The 23,954-nt window shown below is 40.6% G+C and overlaps 1 protein-coding gene across 1 annotated transcript in view; it reads left to right on the forward strand.

Annotated features, from left to right (window-relative positions):
* b4galnt4a (beta-1,4-N-acetyl-galactosaminyl transferase 4a) overlaps window positions 1-23,954 on the forward strand; it is a 209,213-nt gene that overhangs the window by 95,975 nt on the left and 89,284 nt on the right. The window contains 1 exon segment of the mRNA XM_034685728.1: window positions 19,744-19,842. Within this exon segment, the coding sequence (XP_034541619.1) occupies window positions 19,744-19,842 (99 nt within the window).

Consider the following 23,954-nt stretch of genomic DNA (forward strand, 5'->3'; position numbering starts at 1 on the left):
AGCAGACTTTTAATGGAGTGCTTGGCAAACATTTTCAAGATCACTTTGAGGAATAGAGCTTACATAATGAGTGGACCCCTCATATATCTGCTCAGGGAGGGGCTGGTTTTGTATTAAGCATTCAATCTGCTCTCTTTGCACTTGGAGAAAAAGTTCAATCACACTAAATTACCAGGCTTTTTTAGCAGTGGGGAAGAGAGAAAGAGCTGGAAAATTGCCCGAGGAAGAAAGATGGAGGAAAGAGAATACTGAAGCAGGACAGAGAGCTCAGAGTGCTGGTCAGCAGAAATGTCAGGAGTCACAGATACCGCATGTGAAATGTGCTGCAACACACATTACACAGTCAATATGTCTTATTTAGTGTGAGTTCAAGATGTAACTTCTGTGTAGTGCACAAGAACACATTAATGCATTCATGATAACACAGCTCTTTTTGCCCTTAAAAAAAATATTCTTATTGTCAAGGCTATATTCAACCACTTAGTAAAAATCACCCTGGTTTTGTGAGTATTTGGGGGGCATTACATAACTTTATGAGAATGCAGACCTTTATTAATACTACAAATTTCAAGATAACTGACATCTCTGACAATATAACCTTTTAAATCATCTGGTGCATTAAACAACAACTCAAACATACCACCATATTGCCCATCACATGCTTCCCCATCAGTCATACATACCAGCTCGAACCTTCCTATATAGATAACTAACACTGTTTATTTATGGTAGCTGATGAACAGTGTATAAATAAAGGTGAAAAATCTAATAAGTGATGAAAAAAGTTGACATTACATACATAATACACACATTTTAAGAATAAAAATGTGCATTTTACTTATTATAGTAACTTGCCAATTTATATTTAGATATGCTTTTAAAGAAAAAAGGAAACTGTTGCGAGATTCAGTGACGGTGCTGCTCCGTCACAGAAACATTTGAGGTTTTACTGTGATCTAGAGAGGCTTAATGATCTGCTGCTTATAAAGCACAATTACATTAAAGTTAGATTTTTTCCTTAAGCATGTATTTCTATGGCTGCGATTATTTTATGCTCATGTTTCCTTTGTGACAGATTTCACAATCCATGGTTGTGCATTTAAAAAGCAGATGCGGGCATGAGAGAGCTTTTAAAGACACTGAATGAACACTGACTATAACTGTCACTCAGTGGTTCTTGTCTTTGTACTTTTTAAGAAGCGTATTGTTACCTTGTTGCTCACGACAGGGGAGATCAATAGCTGAGAGCTGCAAATGTCAATTGTCAGCAGCACAGTGCACCTCACATTTCCTTTTACAGCAGAACTTCACCACTGGCAGAGCTAACATGTAGCCTGCCTAGACCTGCCTTGCATGCAGTGAACATTTTGACTTGACAAAAGTGTGACTAATTGAGCCAATTTAGATGCTGCTGTGCCAGTGAGGGGTTCTGGTAACTGCCAGTGGTGTATTAGAGCGTTGGTGGACGAAGATGTTCTTTTGATTAAGCATACTTCTAAGAACAAACTGGAAACTCAAAGAGGATACACAAAGTTTAACAGAAAAATCAGTGAACAAATTGGAACAAAAGGTATCTCTTAGTACTAGAATAACAAAAGGTTGTGCTGCGAAGTAAGATTTATTTTAAAGGTCAGTTGTGTTGATCCTAAAAGAAGAGTTTTTCACTTAAATGAAGCTACTGTATTTCTTGTCTTAAGGCTGATTTATACTTCTGCGTTGAATCAACGGCGTACCCTACGCCGGGGGTCCGCGTAGCTCCCGTACCCACGCCGAGGCCTACGCACGTAGCTGACGTGCACCTCCTCCAAAATGTAACTCCCCGTAGAGCCGACGCGGACCGCAAGCTCTGTGATTGGTCCGCTCGGCGGCTTTGTCTTTCCCGCATTTACAGCACTTCTGGGATCCCGGACATCGGCCGCACATCGGCCGTGTATTTCATCTCCTCCTCTCTATTCTTCATGTAATCATGTCTGTATGATAAACAGCAACACGTATCAGCTGTAGATTAACATAACACGCTCTGAATCGCTGTGGAGAAGTAAACAGAGATCGTAGCGGGACCGGAAGCAGGTGGTCGGCTATCAGAGAGACCGCACTGCCCTCAGGCGTTTCGGCTGAGAATTGCTGCGCGACACAGACACACCGACGCACAAGTATGTAGGGCTCATGTCTGCGTCAGCCCCTGCTGCGTAGGGGACACGCAGAATTATAAATCAACCTTTAGCCAGGCTGAATTGCTGTGGTAAATTACTTTATACTACTAACCTAATCAGGGCCAAGCTATATTCACAGTTTTGGCTTATATTTTTCTAAAAGCACTGTCACTGATTGATTTGTTGCAACAATTGTTTGGTGGCAATATGTATATATTCTGCGTTGAAGGAATATGTTTATAGAAATGTCCATCCATCCATCCAGTTAGCTTTGGGGCCACCTTGAGGCCTCCTCGTGGTTGGACTAGCCCAAAAAAACTCCTAAGGGATGCGCCCTGAATGCATAATTTGATGGCCAAACCACCTCAACTGGTTCCTTTTGATGGAAATGAGTTAGAATCTCAACTAAGAGCTCCTGCCGTGTGTCTGACCAGCCACCCTTTTTGGGAAACTCATATTGGTCCCTTGTATCCACGATCTTGTTATTTTGGTCACTTCCCAAAGCTACATCCTTACCAAAAGGGTGGAATGAGCTAATAAACAATGCCTGTGTTACTTCTGTTGCTAAAACCTATCAATCTTGTGATCCATTTTACCCTCACTTGTGAACCAAGACAAGAAAAAGGCTTACTTATCTATGATCTTATTCTGGTAAATCAATAGGACAAAACCATATGGCAGTATTAGCTCAAACTGTACACAATGCTATGTGCATTTGTTAGTAATGAAGGATCCTTTATTTACTCAAAACATTTTTCAGAGCACCGCAGCAGCAACCACTGTGTGAATATGTTTAAATGCTTGGTCTATCTTAGCAATCGAGAATTAAGTCACTCTGTCGAGCATTACATTGTGATAATGACCGATTTTCTGTTTCTAATCCATTATCTAAATTCTTTGCATATTCTAATCCAGGCGTAGACCCCCCTGCACACCTCTTGCCTTGGAGCAAAGCTATCAGTGTGTTTGTTCAGTAGATATATTAGATGTAAGATAAGAAGATGTAAGCATTGATTGTAGGCATAGCTAATCTCGGCATCATCTCTATTATAACAGTCAGCGTCCTCCCTCTGTGTTGTCTTTACTTATGATCTCAGATAATGAAGACCTCCTGAAAGTCTCACTGTTAGCTTATTGATCCCAACAAGTTCCCCTGAAGCAAGTATTTATCATAATGAAGTGTGTAATGGTGGATTACTGATACAGAAAAGAACACACATTAACTTCTGTCTTAATTACACTACTTTAATTCTTGTGTTGACGTGGACTAGAAGAAGGGTGAAAATATGTGTAAGTATGTCTAGATGTGCTTTTTCATTGTGGATCTGTGTGGTAAAGAAGTGTGTAAGCCTGCTATGTGTTCATGTGCATATTAATTCATATTTATTTTTAATATTGGTTGAGGTCATGAACGGTCACTTCTAAATTAAAGGCTGCAGAAAAATCCTCCTGTTATTAAAGTTTCCACAGGCTCTTCTTTCATTCATAATTCACTTCAGAATTCCAAAGTGTGTCCTCTCCCTAACTAGATATGGGATGGGGAGCTGTGTGTGAGTGTGTGTGTGTGTGTGTGTGTGTGTGTGTGTGTGTGTGGCATTGACCGAGATTTACTTCAAATTACATCTCAGGTTTGAGGTCGATGAAGCTGTTAGCTGTAAAGTGGGAGGAGAGAATAGTTTAGTGTCTTACATTTAAGCTTTGATGTCCTACTATCAGGTATGCTGAAGTTTTAAAGGCCACGTGCAATAAACACACCTCTTTGCCCAACTTCTCAACACACTGACATAATGTAGCTACATTACACTCAGAACAAGCAGCAAAAACAGAAAGGTACCTTCCTTAAGCATTACATTGTTAGATTCTTAGATACCAAGCACTTCACCTCTGTTACTCTGCCAAGAATAGTCTCACAGAAATACATAACATGACAATGAACTTTAAAGCTGCATTTATTCATGGTGGCACTTCATCGTAATGGCAACAAACTACTGAAATTGAAGCTGGCAAAAACTCTGTAGAAATAGATCCAACTTCAAAATGTGTCTCTTGCCCTCTCCGAGGGGTAAGCTCATCTGCGTGCAGAGTGGTTGCTAATTTTATCTCACCCTGCTGACTTAATTCCCTCATCCGTTTTACATGATATAGTAAAAACATGGATTTTGGGATTGGGCATGATGCTGAACTGAGTAAAACAATGGTCCACATTTTGTATTTAACAGCTATATGTGATTCTACTTGTAAAATTATTTCTGTTTATTGATGTGTTATTTAACTGAAACATGTTAAACAAATGAATCAAACCCTAAAAAGAGGCTACAGAAAAAAAAAAGGATTAGCACATACAAACTGCTGATGCTTTTTACCTGCCAAGGCAGAACTTTTACTTTTGTCCATACAGGATAAGCTAGCTTCTGTCTGGTTTTCAAGATATGACCATGTCCAGTTTAATGAAATGGTAGTGAGCAATAAAATACCCCAAATTTGCAGGATTCAGCCACTGACAGGTGAAGTGAATGTCATTGATTATCTCTTTACTTGGGGACCTGTCAGTGGGTGGGGTATGTTAGGCAGCATGTGAACATTTTGTTCTTGAAGTTGATGTGTTGGTTGACCAATCTGTGATCGCAGTGTTCCTGGTCTTCAGAGGTCAGATTACCAAAGGTGGTCCAAGGAAGGTGAACTAGTAAGCTTGAGAAAGGGTCATGGATGGCCAAGGTCATTAATGTACAAGGGTGTTCTGATCCTAAAGGAGAGCTGCTAAAGCTCATACTGCGGGAAAAGTTAATGCTGGTTCTGATGCTGCAGACCAATCAGAATGCCCATGCTTACTACTGTCCACCACTGAATGCAGCATTTGGACACGCTATGTAATTTATCAAACCTGGAGATTTCGTCTGTTTTTTATACATTTCAATTGAAGGTGCAAAGTTAAAGAAATCAACATTTACTGGAAAAAGATCAATGGAATCACTTTCAACATTCAAAACATATTATTACCCAACGAAATACTTAAGCTCAATAATTTCTAATTGTTTTAAACCCTGCAAAATAATGTACGGATTGTCCTGAGAGATAGACTGTATTAAATGTCCTGCCTGCAGCAGAAACTAGAAAGGGGTCTTTAAATTGAGAGCGATGTGCGGCGTGTTAATTAAGCTACTGTACCGCTGCTGTGCAGTACAGTAACGGTACAGTATGTGCACATTGCTCTTAATTAAAAGACGCTCCTCCAAACTTTCCATATGCATTTTTTTCATAACACAGTAGAGAAACACACATTTCAGTGGGAACAGTGTTGTTGGTCTCCCTTTTTTGCCAGTGCATCAAAGTCTGGAGTTAGTTTTGTTGTAGCAATTCTCAGGATAGATCTGAGGTGTTGGTCAGTTAACCGGGATCTGTGACGGGCTTTGTTGATGTTCATGACGCTGAAAGTCTGCTCACACACGTAAGTTGAGCCAAACAATGCCAGCATCTTCTGTGCTGTCCTCCGGAGGTTTGGAAACATGACTTCGTTAAGTGAAGCGTAAAAGTCATTCAGTTTAAGAGACTTGAACTTCTCCTGTGAGACGGAGTCAGACTGAAGATCGATCAGCTCCAATTCCAGCTCATGCGGTGCTGTTTCGGGGTCTTGTGACAGGGGACAGGACACCAGCTGAAGTGACTTATCAATTTTTTCAAAATCAGAGAACCGACGGCAGAATTCTCTGTGCATGTCGTCCAGTGATTTGCAGTATTTCTTCACGTTTCGGGTGGCCTCTTTCTGCATGGCCAGTGTGGGAAAATGAGCGAAAGATTTGTTTGACATTTGCCTGGAGAATAAAATCAGCTTGGATTTGAAGGCTCTCACATTTGTGTACATGTCATGCACAAACTGATCTTTCCCCTGCAGCTTAACGTTCAGCTCATTCATGTGTGACAATATGTCCACAGCAAACGCAAAGTCACAAAGCCAGTCCGTGTCGCTCAGCTCAGGGAATTCGTCGGATTTCCCCATTAGCTCCAAAAACGAATCTCCTCTTTGAGCTCCCACACTCGTTGACACACTTTCCCCAAACTTAACCAGCGGACACGAGAGTGGTAAAGTAAGTCCTGGTGATCTGCATCAGTTTCCTCTAGGAACGTAATGAACTGACGGTGATTAAGTCCCCTTGCTCGTATGAAGTTAACGAGTTTTACAACTGGATCCACGACATGATTTAGCTGCAATACAGACTTACACAGAGATTCTTGATGAATGATGCAGTGAAAAAAAATAACATCCTGGTCAGGGTTTTCTTCTTTCACTTTATCCTGGATTCTTTTCAGCAGCCCGACGTTTTTTCCAGTTAAATTTGGCGATCCATCCGTGGTGACACTGGCAAGTTTACTCCAAGGCAGCTTCATTCTCTCAATGACAGCAGACACCTGTTCATATAAGTCCTCTCCTCGCATTTTCCCCTTCAGCGATTCCATGCTAAAAAGCTCCTCCGTTATCTCAAAACTGTCATTAATCCCTTGGATAAAAATAAGGAGCTGAGCAGTGTCTTTTATGTCGTTACTTTCATCTAGTGCTAGTGAATATAACTTAAAGGACTCCGCCTTTCTGTTTAACTCGCTGACTATATCTTCGTCAAGCAGTTCCACACGGCAACTCACTGTCCTGCGTGATACCATGCATTCTTTCAAAAACTCGCCTTCGGAGAAAGGCTTGCTGGCCTTTGCTAATTTGAATGCCAGCAAAAAACTTGCCTTGGTACTTGACTCTTGAATCGCCTAGGGTGCATTGAAAAGCCTAACGGGCCGTATATGGCCCGCGGGCCGTAGTTTGCCCATGTCTGGCCTAGAGTAACATGACAGACTTCGAAGTGTTGACTTGGTCCCCCAGTGTGCCAGATCTCAATCCAATTGAGCATCTATTGGATGTGCTGGACACCCAAGTCCCCCACCTCATAACTCCCAGGACTTAAAAGAGCATGCTGCCAACGTCTTGGTGATAACACAGCAAACCTTTAGAGGTTTTATGGAGTCCATGTAATGTCCAGTCAGTTGTTTTGGCCCTGACCTGAGGGGTCCTACATAGTATCAAGCAGGTGGTCATGATGATTTGGCTGATTTGTGCATAGCTCCACATATTTGCTCACTAACAAAACCCATCTTTGAAAAGGAACTTTGTTGCTTTTCTCCATCTTTGTTATTGCTGTCAGAAACCTGAGACACTCAAAGAAACATTTTATTCAGCTCCTTTATCTGATAAAGCAGCAGCTGACGTCATATGGTCCTGAACTGGTTTCAACAGTTTCTTCAGCTAAACCATCGACCTGTCTTTTAGACCCAATCCCAACTAAGCTGCTAAAAGAAGTAATTCCACTAGTTAGCAGCTCTTTACTAAGTATGATTAATATGTCTTTACTGACAGGCTATGTACCTCAATCATTTAAAGTAGCTGTAATTAAACGTCTCCTTAAAAAGCCCACTCTTGATTCAGGCTCCTTATCTAACTATAGACCGATATCTAACCTCCCCCCTGGACTCCAGCGGCAACAGCTTCTACGACTCGTCTCATCACTATCACTTCTCTCTCTTACTCCCCTCTATCTGTCTTTCCAGACCCAACTCGGTCGAGGCATGATGGCTGTCTAACATGAGTCTGGTTCTGCCTGAGGTTTCTGCCTGTTAAAAAGAAGTTTTTCCTCACCACTGTAACTAGCAGCGATGTGCAATGCTCATGATGGATTAAGGTGGGGTCAGACTGAGTCTTACCCTGTCTTGAAGTTGGGTCTCTGTTCATAATTTGACATAGAGTGGTCTAGACCTCCTATGTTTGTAAAAGCGTCTTGAGATAACGTTTGTTGTGATTTGGCGCTATACAAATAAAGATTGATTGATTGATATGGTCTTTTCTGAAAATATAAGCCTTCAGAGGTAGACTGCTCTGCCAAAATAGCAGCCAGGTGCCTTTTGCTGGGCAGAGCTGACAGGATTATATGTTGAAAAATAAGTTGGTGGCAGCTGGAAAACAAATATTTATCCATCCATCTCTGCTAAGGGCTGAGAAAACACTTGGAAAAGGTGCAATGTAAGACTTTATGCACCTTGACTGTGAACATACCTGCCTCGTTAGAGCATGGCCAAGCTGTTAGTGTGTCTATGTGCCCGTGTCCTTCTCAGTCTGAGACAGGCTTACTGTCTCTGCAGCAGGCTCGTGTTTATTAGGTCAGATTGAGCACCAAGCAGGTCGGGGATGATTGGCAGTTGACTGTTTGCCTGTGCTGTTTGCCAGCAGCCCCATGTCACACCCTATCAGCAGTAATCAGCCTGGACAGAAAGTGAAGGTCTAATATAGTTGACAGACCTCTGTTCTTTATTCCCCTTCTTTTTATAATCCTTATGTGATACAAAAAAAGGGTGTGAAAGAAACAGGTATATCGATTGCAATTTCTTTGGCCAGTTTGATTTTTGATTTTTTTTCTCGGTCTGACCTTCTGATTCTTATTTTCTTTCTTTAAAGACTATAAGATAAAAAATAGTTGTATTGCTGCAATAGGTTTACATTTTAGAACCATTTAAACAGTCATTATTAACGCTTTATTTGATTCATAGTTGTTTATCAATATTTCTAATATTTCTTGCAGCGTGATACATCTCACTGCAGGTTGAACTTTTTAAACACACGCTCACATTCTGGAGTTTTATCATTTAAGTGTCTGATTTAAGCATAAGCAAAGAACATTATGAAGAAAACAATTCAAAAATATTTTAACTCACTACACCCGTCAATCCTGAAGAATTACACCGAGAGACAGCTGTCTCATTGAAATGAGTCCTCCACAGGTCCACAGCTTGTCTGTAGTTCCATACATGATGTTTAACAATTGGACAAAATTATTGCTGTCTTGTTAGCTTAGCTTGGCTTAGCTTAAGGCTGATTTATACTTCTGCAGTGAATCGACGGCGTACCCTACGCTGGGGGTCTGCGTAGCTCCCGTACCTACGCCGAGGCCTATGCACGCAGCTGACGTGCACCTCCTCCAAAATGTAACTACCCGTAGAGCCGACGCGGACCGCAAGCCCTGTGATTGGTCCGCTTGGCGGCTTTGTCTTTCCCTCATTTACAGCGCTTCCGGGATACCACTCATCGACCGCACATCGGCCGTGTATTTCATCTCCTCCTCTCTACTCTTCCCTGTAATCATGTCTCTATGATAAACACCAACATGTATCAGCTGTCGATTAACATAACACGCTCTGGATCACTGTTGAAAAGTAAAGAGATCGTAGCGGGGCCGGGAGCAGGCGACCGGCTATCAGAGAGACTGCACTTCCCTCAAGCGTTTTGGCGGAGAATTGCTGCGCGACACAGACACATCGACGCACAGGTATGTAGTGCTTATGTCCGCGTCAGCCCCTGCTGCGTAGGGGAGACGCAGAAGTGTAAATCAGCCTTTAGTGTTACGGTCACTGTGAGCATGGCATTACAGGAGCAGCTTGTGTGTGATCGGCACAACATCCGCTACATGTCAGATGACCATCACCAGTTGCAGCCTAACAGGTCTGATGATCACCTGCCGCTCGATCTGTGCACCTCTAGAGAGAAGACATTTTGCTGCTCAGAAAGTCTTTAAATGCTGCATTTCCAATGACTGGAGAGCTTGGCAAACAACTTGATTCCAGCTCACAAGCTCTCTGTTTCCTTCCAACAGTTTCTTCTTTTCCATATATCTCAACCTGTACCTTGTTCAGGCTCTACTAAAACTGACTTTTCATAACTGAAGGCACCTTCAGCTCCCTTTTCCCACAGTATGTCTCCTAAGGCTGTCCTGAAGCACCTCTCTGACAGTTTTATTTACAGTGCAAATATCACAGGCCATAAAGAAAAGTGCCTAAAATGTCCCTGCTCCCTCTCAACCTACTACAAAATCTTGTCCTCAATCAGTCAAACCAATATTGTAATATCATTTTGACGAAATGCTGGCACCATCAGAACTCTTCACAAGTGAAGCGCAAGACCCCAAATTCATTTTTTATACCGAAATGTTACCATATATATGATGAAAACAGGCTTAGCTTATAAACAGGTTTGATTTTTATTACATGAGGGCTCAAGACAATAACTTTGGATTGAAAATACGAGGACCTGAGGCATGAGTGAGAAGTGACAACACAAACAAAACCCTTCACAGTATCGATCACAGGAGAGATTGTGTTTCTCCTCACACCCGTCGTCCTCATATATGTACTGTATTGATGTAGCATTACAGAAGTCCCAAAATCAATATGTTACACATGTATACGCAGGTCAATATGTCCTGCAGGTATGTGTTGCTGTTATTAGAGCAGCACATGGGTGCACTCATAGAATCCCAGCAGGCCTTTTCTTTGTGTAAAAGAGACCGCACTCATGCTTGCACAAACAAACTCATCGTCATCTCATTATAATTAGTTTCCTTGGAGTACCCGTGCAAGATATTAACTGTTCATTCTTTTTCTTTTCTCCTTCAACTGTCTGCAGTTTTTCTCCTCTCCATCTGTCCATCTCTCCACTCCTTCTCCTCCTTTGTGTCTCATTGTCTCCCCGCTGTACTCATCTCTGCACCATTAATCTTCCAAACAATGAATTGGAGCCACCGACTCTATCACTCCTATTGTCGACTGCAGCCGTCCCTTATTTATGTTCCATTTTTCTCTCTCTCCTCCTCGCCCAGCCTTCTTGCTGTTCCATTGACCGGCATGTAATTTCTTCCATGAATAATGCAAGCAGCGAGACAAAAATAGTTGCACTCCGTCTCTCTCTTGGCTGGGATTTGTACTGCAATAGTTTAACTGAATGCGCTCGAGCTGATTGCTATTCAGCGGTGCCAGCCACTTTGTTAGAACGAATAAGGATTTGGATGTAAAGGTATTGGGGCTCCCTTAGCTGCATTCTCACTGAAATAGACTAGAACGGATGATTGTGAGATCAGGGTGCAGATTTATTTACCCTCTTAGCACTCACAAGTTCTGATCCAGGAACACTGAGGTGGTTCCCCAGGACAATCCTAATCATTAGCCAGCATTGGAGCAGCCAAATCAACATATGGCAGCCTGCAAGCACAAATTTAATTTGGGGTTTCCAGCAGTGTTTGCTGATGTGCCAAAGTTAAGTTATCAAAAAAAGCCTGTTTTCATTTGCCAACTTTTCCCATCTCTCAAACACTAAAGGACATTTTTTGTAAACGTGCTGAATTTGAAATACATTACCAGGGCCCACAAGCAATGAGCTGATCTTTTGCCATATTCTGTTTGTTTCTAAGAAAAGTTCCTGAGTATTGCTTTGTCAGACCCATTATATGTGAGTGAAAGTTGAAGAAACCAGATGGTTTGTTGGCTTGTGTCCGGGATTTAGTTTTTCTGATCAGCTTCTTGAATCCATCTTTTTTGATAGTGCTAACAGGAAGCAGGTCTTTTGTGTAAAATTTGATTTTTTTTAAGTTTTAGTTTGTAGATTCTCATTTTTCTCAGGTTGAGGTTATTTCTATTTACAATTTATAATTTAAATTTACAACAATGGCATATCAAATTGTATTCTATGTATCAGTTTAGTAGAGTATTGTTTTGAGTTGTGCACTCCCCTTAAACACTCCTAAGGGTTATGGGCAGAGTGCTGTTGTTTCCCACAGTACAGTGAATGCATTATAGTTATTCAGTGTTTAGTTGCGCAGAACATTGCGGCTATATTGTGCTGATTTGGTACTTGAGAGTTAACGCCCATAATTAGCTAATCACTAGAGGGATCGGGTGAGGGATTGACGTGAATGACCAATGACTTGATGACTGAAGAATGAATGAATGAATTGGTACTTAAGAGTCATCCTGCTTGAACTAATGGTCAGCTTCAGTTCTGGGTTGGAGATTGTGCAAACAAGCTGACATTTTTAGTAGCTTCAGTGGTTGATATAAGCTACATAAACCAGATTTATGGGACGCTATCATTCATTTAGCGAACAATGTTATCAAATGGAATATATGCAAAACGAGTGAAGACAACTTTGAAGGATTGACCTTTCTTTGATTTCTTTGTACTGACTCATGGCTTTAATTTGTGCCTGCTGCTTTATTTATCATATTGCTTTTAAATGTTCTTACTATTTTTGTCTCTTTACTTTTTCTGTTTTAATGCTCACCTTTCTCTTTTATTCCTTTACCTTTTTTCACTTTTATCCCTTTTTGTTGTTTCTATCTCTTTCAGCTGCTTTCATCATCTCACATCTTTGGTCTTCTTCGTCTCATTTCATGTTGCTTAGTTCTTGTGTTGCTTGGGTGTTTGTAACCATTACCATATGAATGCTTTGGCTTGTATGTCAAAAGGTGCTAAAGAGGTTTATTGTCATGAATTATTATGAAAAAACATTTATGAAATTCAGAGACGTTTTAAAAAGAAATGAATTAGTTTAAGAAAGACATTTCTCCTTCAGAACAACAAGACAACTGATTATTAGCCTAGGCTTTTATCTAGGCTGAAATCAGGCATTTAGCTGATGATCTGTATCGCTGTTTTATTTTACCAACCATCCATGAAACTAATTGACTCAAAAGTGCTCTACTTTGTCTCCTCTGGCGGTTTGCCTTATAGGTCTCATGAACTACTAATGATCGCTATTGGTATCGGCCCTGAAATTACACTATCTTTCGACCCCTACTGAGAACAGTTGGTAAATGAGGTCCTGTGTAGTATACAGAGGTAGTCATCTGAAATATATGTACCAAATTATGTCACTGTACAAAAAAAAGATGCAAAGTTTATCACGATTTCTATATAGACTTGTTATAGCGAGCCTCAGGTTGCCATGGTCATCATGTTTGCGATTGTTGAAGGACAAGATGTACACGGGTCACACAATGAAGACATCTTGACTATCACATTGTGCTCTGTTGTGGTCTTTCTCTTACGACAGTGTCCAAGGACTTGTATTAACATGCTTTTGAACTCTCACAAGACCGTTGTGATGGTAATTCAGTAAACCTCTCATTCTCAATGTGTCCTCTAAGGTATGAAGCCGAGGAATGAAAGTGAGTCACTTCATGTCTGTCCTTGTCAGACTTCCCGTCTTAGTCATCTTATGGAGCATTTTTTAAAGATCTTATACGTTGATTTCCTAGTTGTTCCTCTTTTCAGCTAATGTTCATGAGATGTATGCATTTCACATTTTATCTCTGCTTGCATATCGCTACAAATCTATTCTTTACAAACCAACAATTACAAGAATGTTCCCAAGTTTTAATTGCCCTATGACCTCAAAAAAATGAATGTAAATATCAAAATGTTGGGATTCACTGAATCAAAATGAAATCACATTTCCCTTTTTTGAATTAGATTCTTACAATTTCAGCCTTTTAGATGGGAGAAAGTTTTGTATCGACCTTGGGTGAGGGGGAGAATGTGCTCTGTGTTATTTTGCTATGGTCGGCTTCTCTTTGTATGTGGAGTGCCTGATGTAAGTGGCAATCGCAAGGTTGCTGTGGCCATGAAAACGTGCCTTTGTCCTAATGTCAGCTTTAATTTGAAGAAACCTAACATACAACTGGATACACCTTGTCTCAATAAACCAAATGAAGAAAAGTTGGATTAGGAGGATAACAACTTTTGTTTCCTACAGTACAACTGTGGCGTAGAGACCTTTTCTTTCACTGGTGTATCCTGAGAAACAGGCTCTGAAGAACAAACTTTTCTGTTTTAGTCACTTCATATAAGAGCGACAGTGCTGTTCAGTGAGAAGGACTTCACAGAGACTTTTGGTACTACTCTGAAACCGAGACACTGGTCTATTCGGTCTATGCAGTTAGAGAAAGATATTCTGACAGTCCGCAGTGCGCTTGAGACTTTCACTGTGCCGGAGGGATTTCCGAGGACTAGACTGTGTACTACCTATCAAAGGCCCTCTCTCCAGTCACCCTTCTTTTCACTTTATTGCTCCACCGGGCAGCTTTACTCTCTTTTGTATTCGTCTCTGTTCATCTGCTTGTGTTATGTTGCTTCTTCTCTGTCTCCGGTCTGCCACTTTTTATGTCTTCATTCTCTGTGTCTTTCAGTCCCTCCCTTTTATTTCACCCTTTTCTTTTATCTCGCTATTTTTTCTCCCTGTAGACATGTCTCAGCTAATACATCACAGCCGGTGCCATCTTGTCACATAGATTGGAAATGCCTGGTACACGGTGATATGTACTGTCACATTCTTATCCAACAGTAACTAACGCACAATATGATGTATCTGAATATATTTTTCCTGTATCAAAATAAAACAGAAATGTGGAAACATCAGCATCACTAGATGAGAGCATTTTTCTTCACAGCTTTTATTTTTGGAGATGAATCATTGCGATTAGTCATCTCAACAGTAAATGTCATCCAGGTATGTTTCCCTCTCGCTGGATGTATTAATAACAGGAGAAATATAAAGCCAGTGGCCAGTAGCTACTATTTACTCAAGAAGAAAAATGTGCAGCTTCGGTGTTATTACCATGGTGAGACTAATAAGCATACTGTAAATCTTGCTGGTGGTAAACATGGGTGACAAATGGAGATAAATGTAATTATTTCATACAGGTTATCAATTTTCACAATGCATGTGGCGTGAAATGAACTTTTCATAAGTAGACTTTACAGAGCTGAACTCATTCAGAGCGAGGTTGAGCTGCGATGTGGCGATAGTAGAGAGATTTTTTTGTGTGAGGTGAGTGGTCAAAGGGTTATACAGGGAGGTGATGACTACAGATAATTAGAAAACAACCGCAATGATGGAAACAACAGAAAAAAAAAGACAACAAGAAAAAAGTAAATACGAATTTACTTCATGGGATTGAGCGGCTACTGTGTGGAGCTTTTGATTTGTGTCGATCTTTGTGACCCTGTAATCAAATGGTACCTCCCATCTCCTTTCTGATGTTTTCCTGCACATGAAGTGGTATTTACTAAAGACACATTTTATCCTGATATCTTTTAACTGTCAAATCTACTACTCACAGGAAGTGTGCTGTAAAATATTTGGATGACAGCTGTTTCATCAGTATGTTAGCAATCTTCTTGTCTGATATCAATCGGCTGATGTCATAGGGTAACAAATAATACTGCGATAGCATATGATAAGACATGATATGATACAGTAACATACAAAACAATTCAACAAGATGAGCTCCAACAGGATACAAAGCAACACGATCCGATACGGTACATTAAGATACAATATATGATAAGACTAGATACAGAATGTACGATGGGATAAGCTGCGATACCATTCGACACCAGAAACATTGCCCACAATAACATCATCACAATACACTGTTTCTGAAATAACAGGAATTGCAGAAAATCCTACAATGATGTGATGAAAATTATTTTTAGAGAGCTGTTTTGTTCTTGAATCAAAATGTCGACATGTGGCACCAGGGATGTGATTCTTTCACTGCAAAAGTCAGGACGACTAAATGTAGCTGTATGGATTTTTTTTGTCCTACCCCTGGTCACTGGTGTTCACATTTGCTTTTTCAGGTCATATAGAGTCATCAGTATTCATTTCTGTCAGATAGGAAACCAGTCCTCCCAGGAGCTTTAAGACTTACCTTTATTTTTAACTTGACTGATTTATTTTCCCTTCTTTCCTTTGTCATGATTAGAGATATTTGTGAAACAAGACCCATATTTCTATCTGTTTACGTCTCCCCCTTTCCCCCCCACGCAGACTGGTGCTTGTTTGTGCTCAATAAGGGGGATTAATTAAACTCATTGGTATTCTAGGACACTAGCTCCAGCTGTTTCCTTTGGCTTGGATCAGCAAGGTCATCCATTTGGATTGTGTACTTTGGGACTCAGTTTTTTTAAGCTATAGCACCCACTGGAGTTTTATTTTATTTATTTATTTATCTAGTCACTGTTTGGACAGTTGGATGGATATCAGTGAAAGAAGCTCACTGATCCGACAGCTAATCTATCAATCAATCCTTCAGGAATTAACAACTCTGCAGTGTGTGTTCACACATGAAACAACTTAGCTTAGCTGTAATTAAAGGCCCCTCTCCTTCACTCTGTCTCTGATGCACTGCTCCCACAACAGACACACACACACTCTTTGTTTATAGCCCATTCATCATTCAATTTGAGTGGAAGTCAACAAGGTAAACAGCAATGTAAACATATGATAAATAGGCCGTCTCATCAGGGTGATTGATATTCCCGGTTTGCCTTGATGCAATGTTTAATACATAAGGCCATCTGACAGGCCTTCAGCATCAACTTTAATTATCAATGCAACATGATAACACACTTCTGGGCCCTTAGCCAGAGAAATCTGCTTAGAAGTTAGAGATTGTAGTTCTGAAGTAATGAGTCATGCAAATATAAAAAGTAATGCAGACGTAATGCATCTAACCAGAGTGTTAAGTCGATACACACAACAGAGAAAAAAAATATTGCAGCTGATGCTGGATGGAGTGCAACCTTGGGTCAATGAGTTTAACTGTAGCTTTAAGTATTGCATCGATAAGCAGACTGAGTTGGAACCAGCTGAGCCATCGCTTTAGGAAAACATCAAGCAAGCAATGATTCAGAGTTTGCTCTTTTAGTGTTGACAACATATTATTTCTAAACCTCTGTCTCTTTTAATCACAATCAGCGACAACGGATCACAAATCCTTTTACCTACATGGATAATCTTTCTTTATCACCCATCACACCTGTTCTAATACTGAAAGCTGATTAGCTGACTGCGAGGCTGGCTGAGCAGAGAGGAACATAAAACTCTTGGTTGATCGGGCTGGCTCCCGGTAAGCACACAGACACAGTGTTGCAGAGACTGCCCAAGGTCCAAATTTTAAGACATGAAAGCAACACCATGCCTTGTTTGTGACAACAAAAACAACACCTCAGACAGAAAAAAGCTCTCAGTAATGCAAAGTGTTAATGAACGGCTGTAGTGATATGAATTCTTAAAACAGGAATGCCTGCAGATCTACAAGTTTAATGAAGTAAAGTTATAGCTTTATTATTATTCTCATAAATATGCTTTACTCATTTTCAGATAAATATATCAAATCTTTACCATCATACAGTATTCTTGTAATTATAGTTTAACAATTGTTAATAAGATATATTTTAGAGCTGATACTGAGATACTCCTATTGAGTATTGTATTGGGTTTCAGATATATGGTTTTACGTATCAGGTATCATGTGTTGGGTGTTGCACATTTGTATCCGGGCATTATGGTTCTGGGGTACAGGGTATTGGATATTCCAATTTTATTTTTGCATACAAGCTATTGGGAATCAGTAACCGCTATTATGTATTGAGTGTTATAAATCAGAGGTGGGTCTTGTGTATCTGGTATCAGGCTATTTGTATCAGATATTGTGAACATGGGGTATGAAGTATCATGTATCTGTTTTCCCATATTGGACATTGTGTTTAGGGATCTGGTATTGTGTATCAGGCATTGGGTATAACAAAAAGATAATTAAAATAATGTTGGACTGGTTTCAAGTAAATTGTGACAATAAAATAACAAGATTGAGTGCTTGCAGAGAGTTAAATGTTATTCTAAGCTAGAAAAATGTCAGAAATCAAGGTTTTTTACCAAAATGACAGCTCAGCTGATTAAATCTACACATCCAATTGGCAAATACCAAAACAGACATTTCATTTAAACTGCTTTGCTCTGCCCACTGTTCCTGCTTCTCCCGCAAACCGCTTGGCAACCCACCTCCACCCCCTATTATGCTGTGTCTGAATTTACCATTGTCATATTTATATATGATATAAATGTAAATATCATAATATGTCATATTTGACATAGAGTGGTCTAGACCTCCTATGTTTGTAAAAGCATCCTGAGATAACGTTTGTTGTGATTTGGCGCCATACAAATTAAGATTGATTGATTGATTGATAGATATGTTTTGTCACTGATTCCCACTTTGTTCTGTATCCCAGGGGGGTCTTTGCTGCTGCTCTCCCAGCCTTGGCTTCTCATGTAAGCACAGGAAATAGAGGGGAGCTGTGCTCTCCCCACCTTAGGCTATGGCATTCCACATAGGGAGCTCCATGAACAGAGTCATTCTGCCAAATATAACTTATTGCATGCAAATAATTAAATGTTTTGACTAGAGTGGTCCTAACTGGTACTAAAGCTTCAATATCCATATCAAAAAAGGAATAAATGGTATAAATGGTATTTGGACATCTTTACTGTGGAGATGCAAATCAGTTATTGCATGTGTCAAAAAAATTGTTGCTGCAAGCATTGAAATCGAGCTTCCCATCATTTTCAAACAAGTCATGATTTCTCTACACTTTGTATTCCACTGACCACTGAGTCCTGTCTGTGCTTTGGATGTATTTCTACGCTGTCTTTGTTTCGTTTGAGACTTCAGCTGATGCAACATGAATGTTTAGTCCTTCTCTGAGTTTATGTGGGATTCAGACTGTTTTTATTTGTGTGTGTGTCAGACAAAGCTTGTGCTGTTGTGTGTACATGAGTCTCTGGCTGACACACACACATCGGCCCTTTTTTTTTTAAACTCCTCTGGTGTCAGAGAAGAGGAGAGCCTGTTGTCACATTTCTTCATCATTACCTTCCTTACCCTCCTTCATGTCTCTCACTGGGAGGCTAAAAAAGTAATCAAAGGCTTGGGATTCAACAACTCTCTATCTTTCCCTCTTCCACTTAAAAAATGCCTTTCTTACTCCTCTGATTCTTACAAAAACATTGGTGACTAGTGGAGAAAGGCCTCTCAATTCTGGAGTGCTGAGAACCTCCCATGTGTGTTTCTGTGGAGGTGTGCCTCTGTTTGACATCCCTGCTAAATGGAGGATGCTTTGCCACTCATTTAGCAGCTCTGCGGCTCAGTTCATCCTCCTCTGGGAGCCCGGCAGCCTTTTATCTCCTTGTAGTTCACCAGGAACTTACTCTGTGTTGCTGTCCTGTCCTGCCCGTCACACTGCAGCATTAACATTAACATGCCTCTTAACAGGCCAGTGAGAAAGAGCCCTGCAGTGCACTGGCTGGACAGCTAGGCTTAATCCCACATCAGGGGGAGAGTTCAAGGCTCCCTAGAGAGGAGATCTTGGCCGTCAGGTTGGAGTTTGTTGGAGTTTGTTGGAGATTAGGGCTTTGGTGAGTCAAACACTGGATTAGAAGTGAATGGTGAAGAGGAGATTCCTCGGGGTCTTAGTAGTAGCCTTCTGAGGAAATAAGCTTGTGTTTTTTTGTGTGTGTGTGTGTGTGTGTGTGTGTGCGTGTGCGTGCGTGCGTGCGTGCGTGCGTGCGTGCGTGTGTGCGCGTGCGTGCGTGCGCGTGCGTGCGGTACTCTCAGCCTTGTGTAATGCACAGTATTGCTACTGAGTGCTTCCACGAATTTGAAAGAGATGTGGTTTCAGTTAATGGTGATACTTCATTTTATATATTAATCATGTATATGTCAAATATTCATGTTACCTTGATGATATATGGACACCTTCATGCATAAATAGATGGAAGATTTCAGCAATGTTGTAAAGCACCCATAAACTATGTTTTCTTGTCATCTTTTTCCGTGTTTTATTCAAATGAATCAATGGGTCTTTGTTTCTGCTGTTTTTTCCTAGGATGATGAGCCAATCACAGGAGGGGCTAATGGCAGGGACCACACCCACATCAGAAAGTTCCTCAACCAGCAGCACAAGAAATTGCCATGGAAAGCGGAGGTAATCCAAATTATTTTTTTCCCTTTCTGTTTCTAAAGTTTGCTCCCCTAATCATATTTTTTTGCATTATATTTTAGACCGTCAGGCACAAGGACAATTATCTCAAGGTCCTTCGGTTGCTTTTCTGTTTGCGTGACTCATCAGCTAAACCTGGCATGGCAACAAACACTCTGCCGACAATCTTTCTTTCAGTGACTGACCTTTGGGAAAATTGTTTTATTAATTCAGCTTCATCACTGGCTTTCTAATTGAGTGTTAGCTTTTTGTGCAACATAAATTAGCAGCAGATGTCTGACTTCCATTTTCTTTTAGCTGTCCGCAGAAACAGAGCTGATGTGTGAGGGCTAATAGAGATCCAGTTTTCTGTGGTACTTATATCTGTAGAACAAAATGTTCTTTATGGTTACGATGATAAATGATGGGAATGAGAATGATTATATTTCATCTAAAACCATTAGCAGGTTATATTTTAGGGCCGCTATGACGTGAAGATTACAAGTTGATTTAGCTCGTCCTAATTTTTCAGCTCACTTACTGATGTGGTTTACTCACCCGTGCTAACAAAGGGAGCAGCAGACGGGCCAATTAAGCAGCGGATTTGTGATAAGGAAAGCGGCTCTAGATTTGTAACCTGTTCAGCAGAGTTTAATTAAAGGACTGTGTGTATGTGTGTATGTGTGTGTGTGTGTGTGTGTGTATGTGTGTATGTGTGTATGTGTCTCTGCCAGCTTAATCTTCAAAATATGATTTATTACTTGCTCTCTACCTGGGATAAAGTTGAACTATCTCTGCAGAACAGCACAGTGTGTAAATCTGAGCAAACAGTAGAGGGTAACATACAGTATGAGATGGATAATATGAAATTACTGTTGCATAAGTTATTTTTTCAGCTACATCAGTCTGACTGCAGCTGTACAGACTTTTTTTTGAATGCGTTCTTCTTTTATTCACTTGCCGAGCTTTCCTGCTGCTTTTGCAAAGCATTATGAATATAATCTGCACAAAGCAGCATTACAGGTGCGCTGAACACAGTATGTGCCTGATAATGCCACAGCAACTGTTGTTTTAGTGTAGCAGACTCTCCTGGGAGAGCTGGTATTAAGTTAGCCGGCGTTCTTCTTTGTGTCTTACTTCTCATCGGTACAGAACTGGTGAGTGATGAGAATGTAGAGCAGGTAATTCGAACGGTTTAGATGCCCGACAGGGTGAGCAGGTCTTGTCTCGCCCATTGAGGGTTGGCTACAATTTTCCGCTTACTACATGGCTAGTTGCTTGATGAAATCTATATTTACATCTATCTTCTTGAATCAATATTTACACCAACATTTTGACAGTTTGAGCAGCTTCCAGAGGTTGTTCTATAACTTTCTTAAAATGAGATAACTTAGCTGTTGTCACTTACATGAAACTAAACATTTCCACTGATACTGAGGTAAATCAAGATGAACAGGACCGCATGAATCATCCTAATCGTGTTTTCTGCCTCATCATTGTCAGTCTGTGACATTTTCCTTTGCATATATGAGTCCTGAGTTACAACATCCCCACCTGCCAGTCAAATCGGCTGCAACCCTTATCATGTAAATGTATGCATATCTGCAGCTTCAATAACAAAATGGATAAGTTGTAAAATTAATAAAAATCTCTTCCTGTACAGTGTGTGTGAATGAAGAAATGACTGACTGAAGTGAAAACCATTTTTGACCAAGGCTGTCTCCTCTAAAAATGGGCACGTCATCATGGATGTTAAAGACCCTTTCTTTGGGTGTCTGGAGCCAGCCTCAAGTGGACTCATGAGGAACAGAATTTTTTTGCACATCTGCATTGGAATCCTTTTTTAAACCCCAGAGGTTACTGCATAGAAATATTAGACCATTGCTTATCAGATATTGACTGATTAGAAATACATTTTTAAGCTGGCCGAGTAATAACAAAAAATCTAACTCCCATCTGGTTAAATACTGTGCTAGAATATGTTTTTGTATTAAGCTGCCTTATGTGGATCATATCTGTTTTTTTAATCTCATCCGGCCTGAAAACATCCGATGCCTGAATACCGAATGGCCTTCATTAATCTGTGGATGCTGCTTTTGGCATAATTCAAAATGCACTACTTAGGAAATGAGGAGTCACATTGATATGAAACAGCCGAGCTAGGACTGCAGCCAAAACAGACTCTCTGAATCTGGACCATGTAGACTAATTGCACAAATGTAAATGGGTTTCATGGCCTGATCTCAGTGCGGAAATTAGTCTTGAAAACCCAGATTGTCCATGCCTTCTGTTTGATTGTTTTTGAAGTGAAATCTATTAAACTACAGGATGCGTTTGTACCCACAGACACTGACGTGATTTTTCTGACCAAACATAATTTCTTATTTATGGTTTGGATTGGAAAAGTGAAGCAGCCTGAAAAGGGAAATAAATTTTGCAGCATCCTCACCAACCACATTTTACACTACATTAGGCACGACTCGCATCAAAGTTCACTTGAAGAAGTCAACACGCCACTTCTCTGACTCATTTCCAGCCCACTCATAAAGCAGCATGTCACTTAGTTTCTTTGACTTTCCTGAAGATCCAGCATCATTTCATAAAATATTTCAAAAATCTCTGTAAACATGCTCAAAAATCTCCTCCTCTTTTATCCCTCAGACTTCTGCCACGTCAAGCCAATGCCAAATCTGTCAGAAATCATGGAGCGCAGCCGGTTTTCATCCGCTTCGCTCACCAGCTATCTGTCCTAATTACCAGCACTAACTTGTGTTCCTGATGCACCGCCAAGATGGCAGAGGTCTGAGGCGTAGACTCAGGCTGGTGGAGGTAGAGCAGTGCCATATGGCGGCTGTCATAGTCTGGCAGAGGTCAAGCGGGCATCCAGAACAATTCAGACAAGCAAAATAAAAAAAATATGGACCTGACTTTTTCCTTTCTAATGAGTGCACTCAGAGAGAGAGAGAGAGAGAGAGAGAGAGAGAGAGAGAGAGAGAGAGAGAGAGAGAGAGAGAGAGAGAGAGAGAGACAGAGACAGAGAGAGAGAGAGAGAGAGAGGCAGATCTGGGTATTTTTTGAATATTTCCTTTGACTCCTGGTTCAAGCAGGTTGTTTCAAGCCACTGTTTGAAATAAAATAGGATTTCCAGCTGTTGATTTAATCCAAAAGTGACTGCAGATTAGCAAATTATACAGCTGTGGAGTGGACATCCTCACTGTCAAGGGCACCAGCATGACAAGGAGATGGATGCAGGATAGAGATCACAGAGAGCAAAAGAGAGGGAAAGCTTGTCTGTTTTTTTAGACTCATGCATGGAAGGATAAACAGTCATTTGGAGCAGAGCTGACATGCATTCAGAGAGAATTTGAGCATAATGAGCATTTTTTTATTTAGTCAAGAGCAGAGAGAGTGATGCTAAGAGGGATTAGTGATGCTGAAGTCATGCTGAATTTGATATCTGAGGGACGTTAAGGATTTCTTTACTTGTAACTATTTCCAAATTTGGAGTACAACATGAATCAGAAATTAATCCTAGATTTGGCTGATTGTCAATATTTACAGCTATTTCATCTAATGACTAGATGTGGGTGTGAAACCAAATACAGTGCTGTTTTCCAAAGATGTAGAATGACCATTTCCTGGTAGAGTTATTGTGACCTGACAAGTTTGGGGGCCTTATGGGGTGAACAACAACCAACAGACCAATACAAAGTTAACCATTTAAAAAATCCTAGTATTTATTTCAGACAACAAAAAGTAAATAAAAAGTAAGGAAAGAAAGAAAAAGAAGAAAAAAATCCCTGTCTGAAAGACACAGCAGTCTCTGCTCAAATGTTTTAATACTTGTAGTTTTTTGATATCGCATCATTGATAATGAAACAGTCTCTGTTATTTCTACGTTTGATTGTTTTGAAAAGTTCTGAAGCTTGTGTAAGAGAATATTTTCAGTCAGCCAGCTGAGAGAGAGAGCGAGAGAGAGAGAGAGCGAGAGAGAGCGAGCGAGAGCGAGAGAGAGCGAGCGAGAGCGAGAGAGAGCGAGAGAGAGCGAGCGAGAGAGATCGAGCGAGCGAGAGCGAGCGAGAGAGAGAGAGCGAGAGAGAGCGAGAGAGAGCGAGAGC

Source organism: Notolabrus celidotus, chromosome 6 (genome assembly GCF_009762535.1).
Source record: "Notolabrus celidotus isolate fNotCel1 chromosome 6, fNotCel1.pri, whole genome shotgun sequence".
NCBI lineage: Eukaryota > Metazoa > Chordata > Actinopteri > Labriformes > Labridae > Notolabrus > Notolabrus celidotus.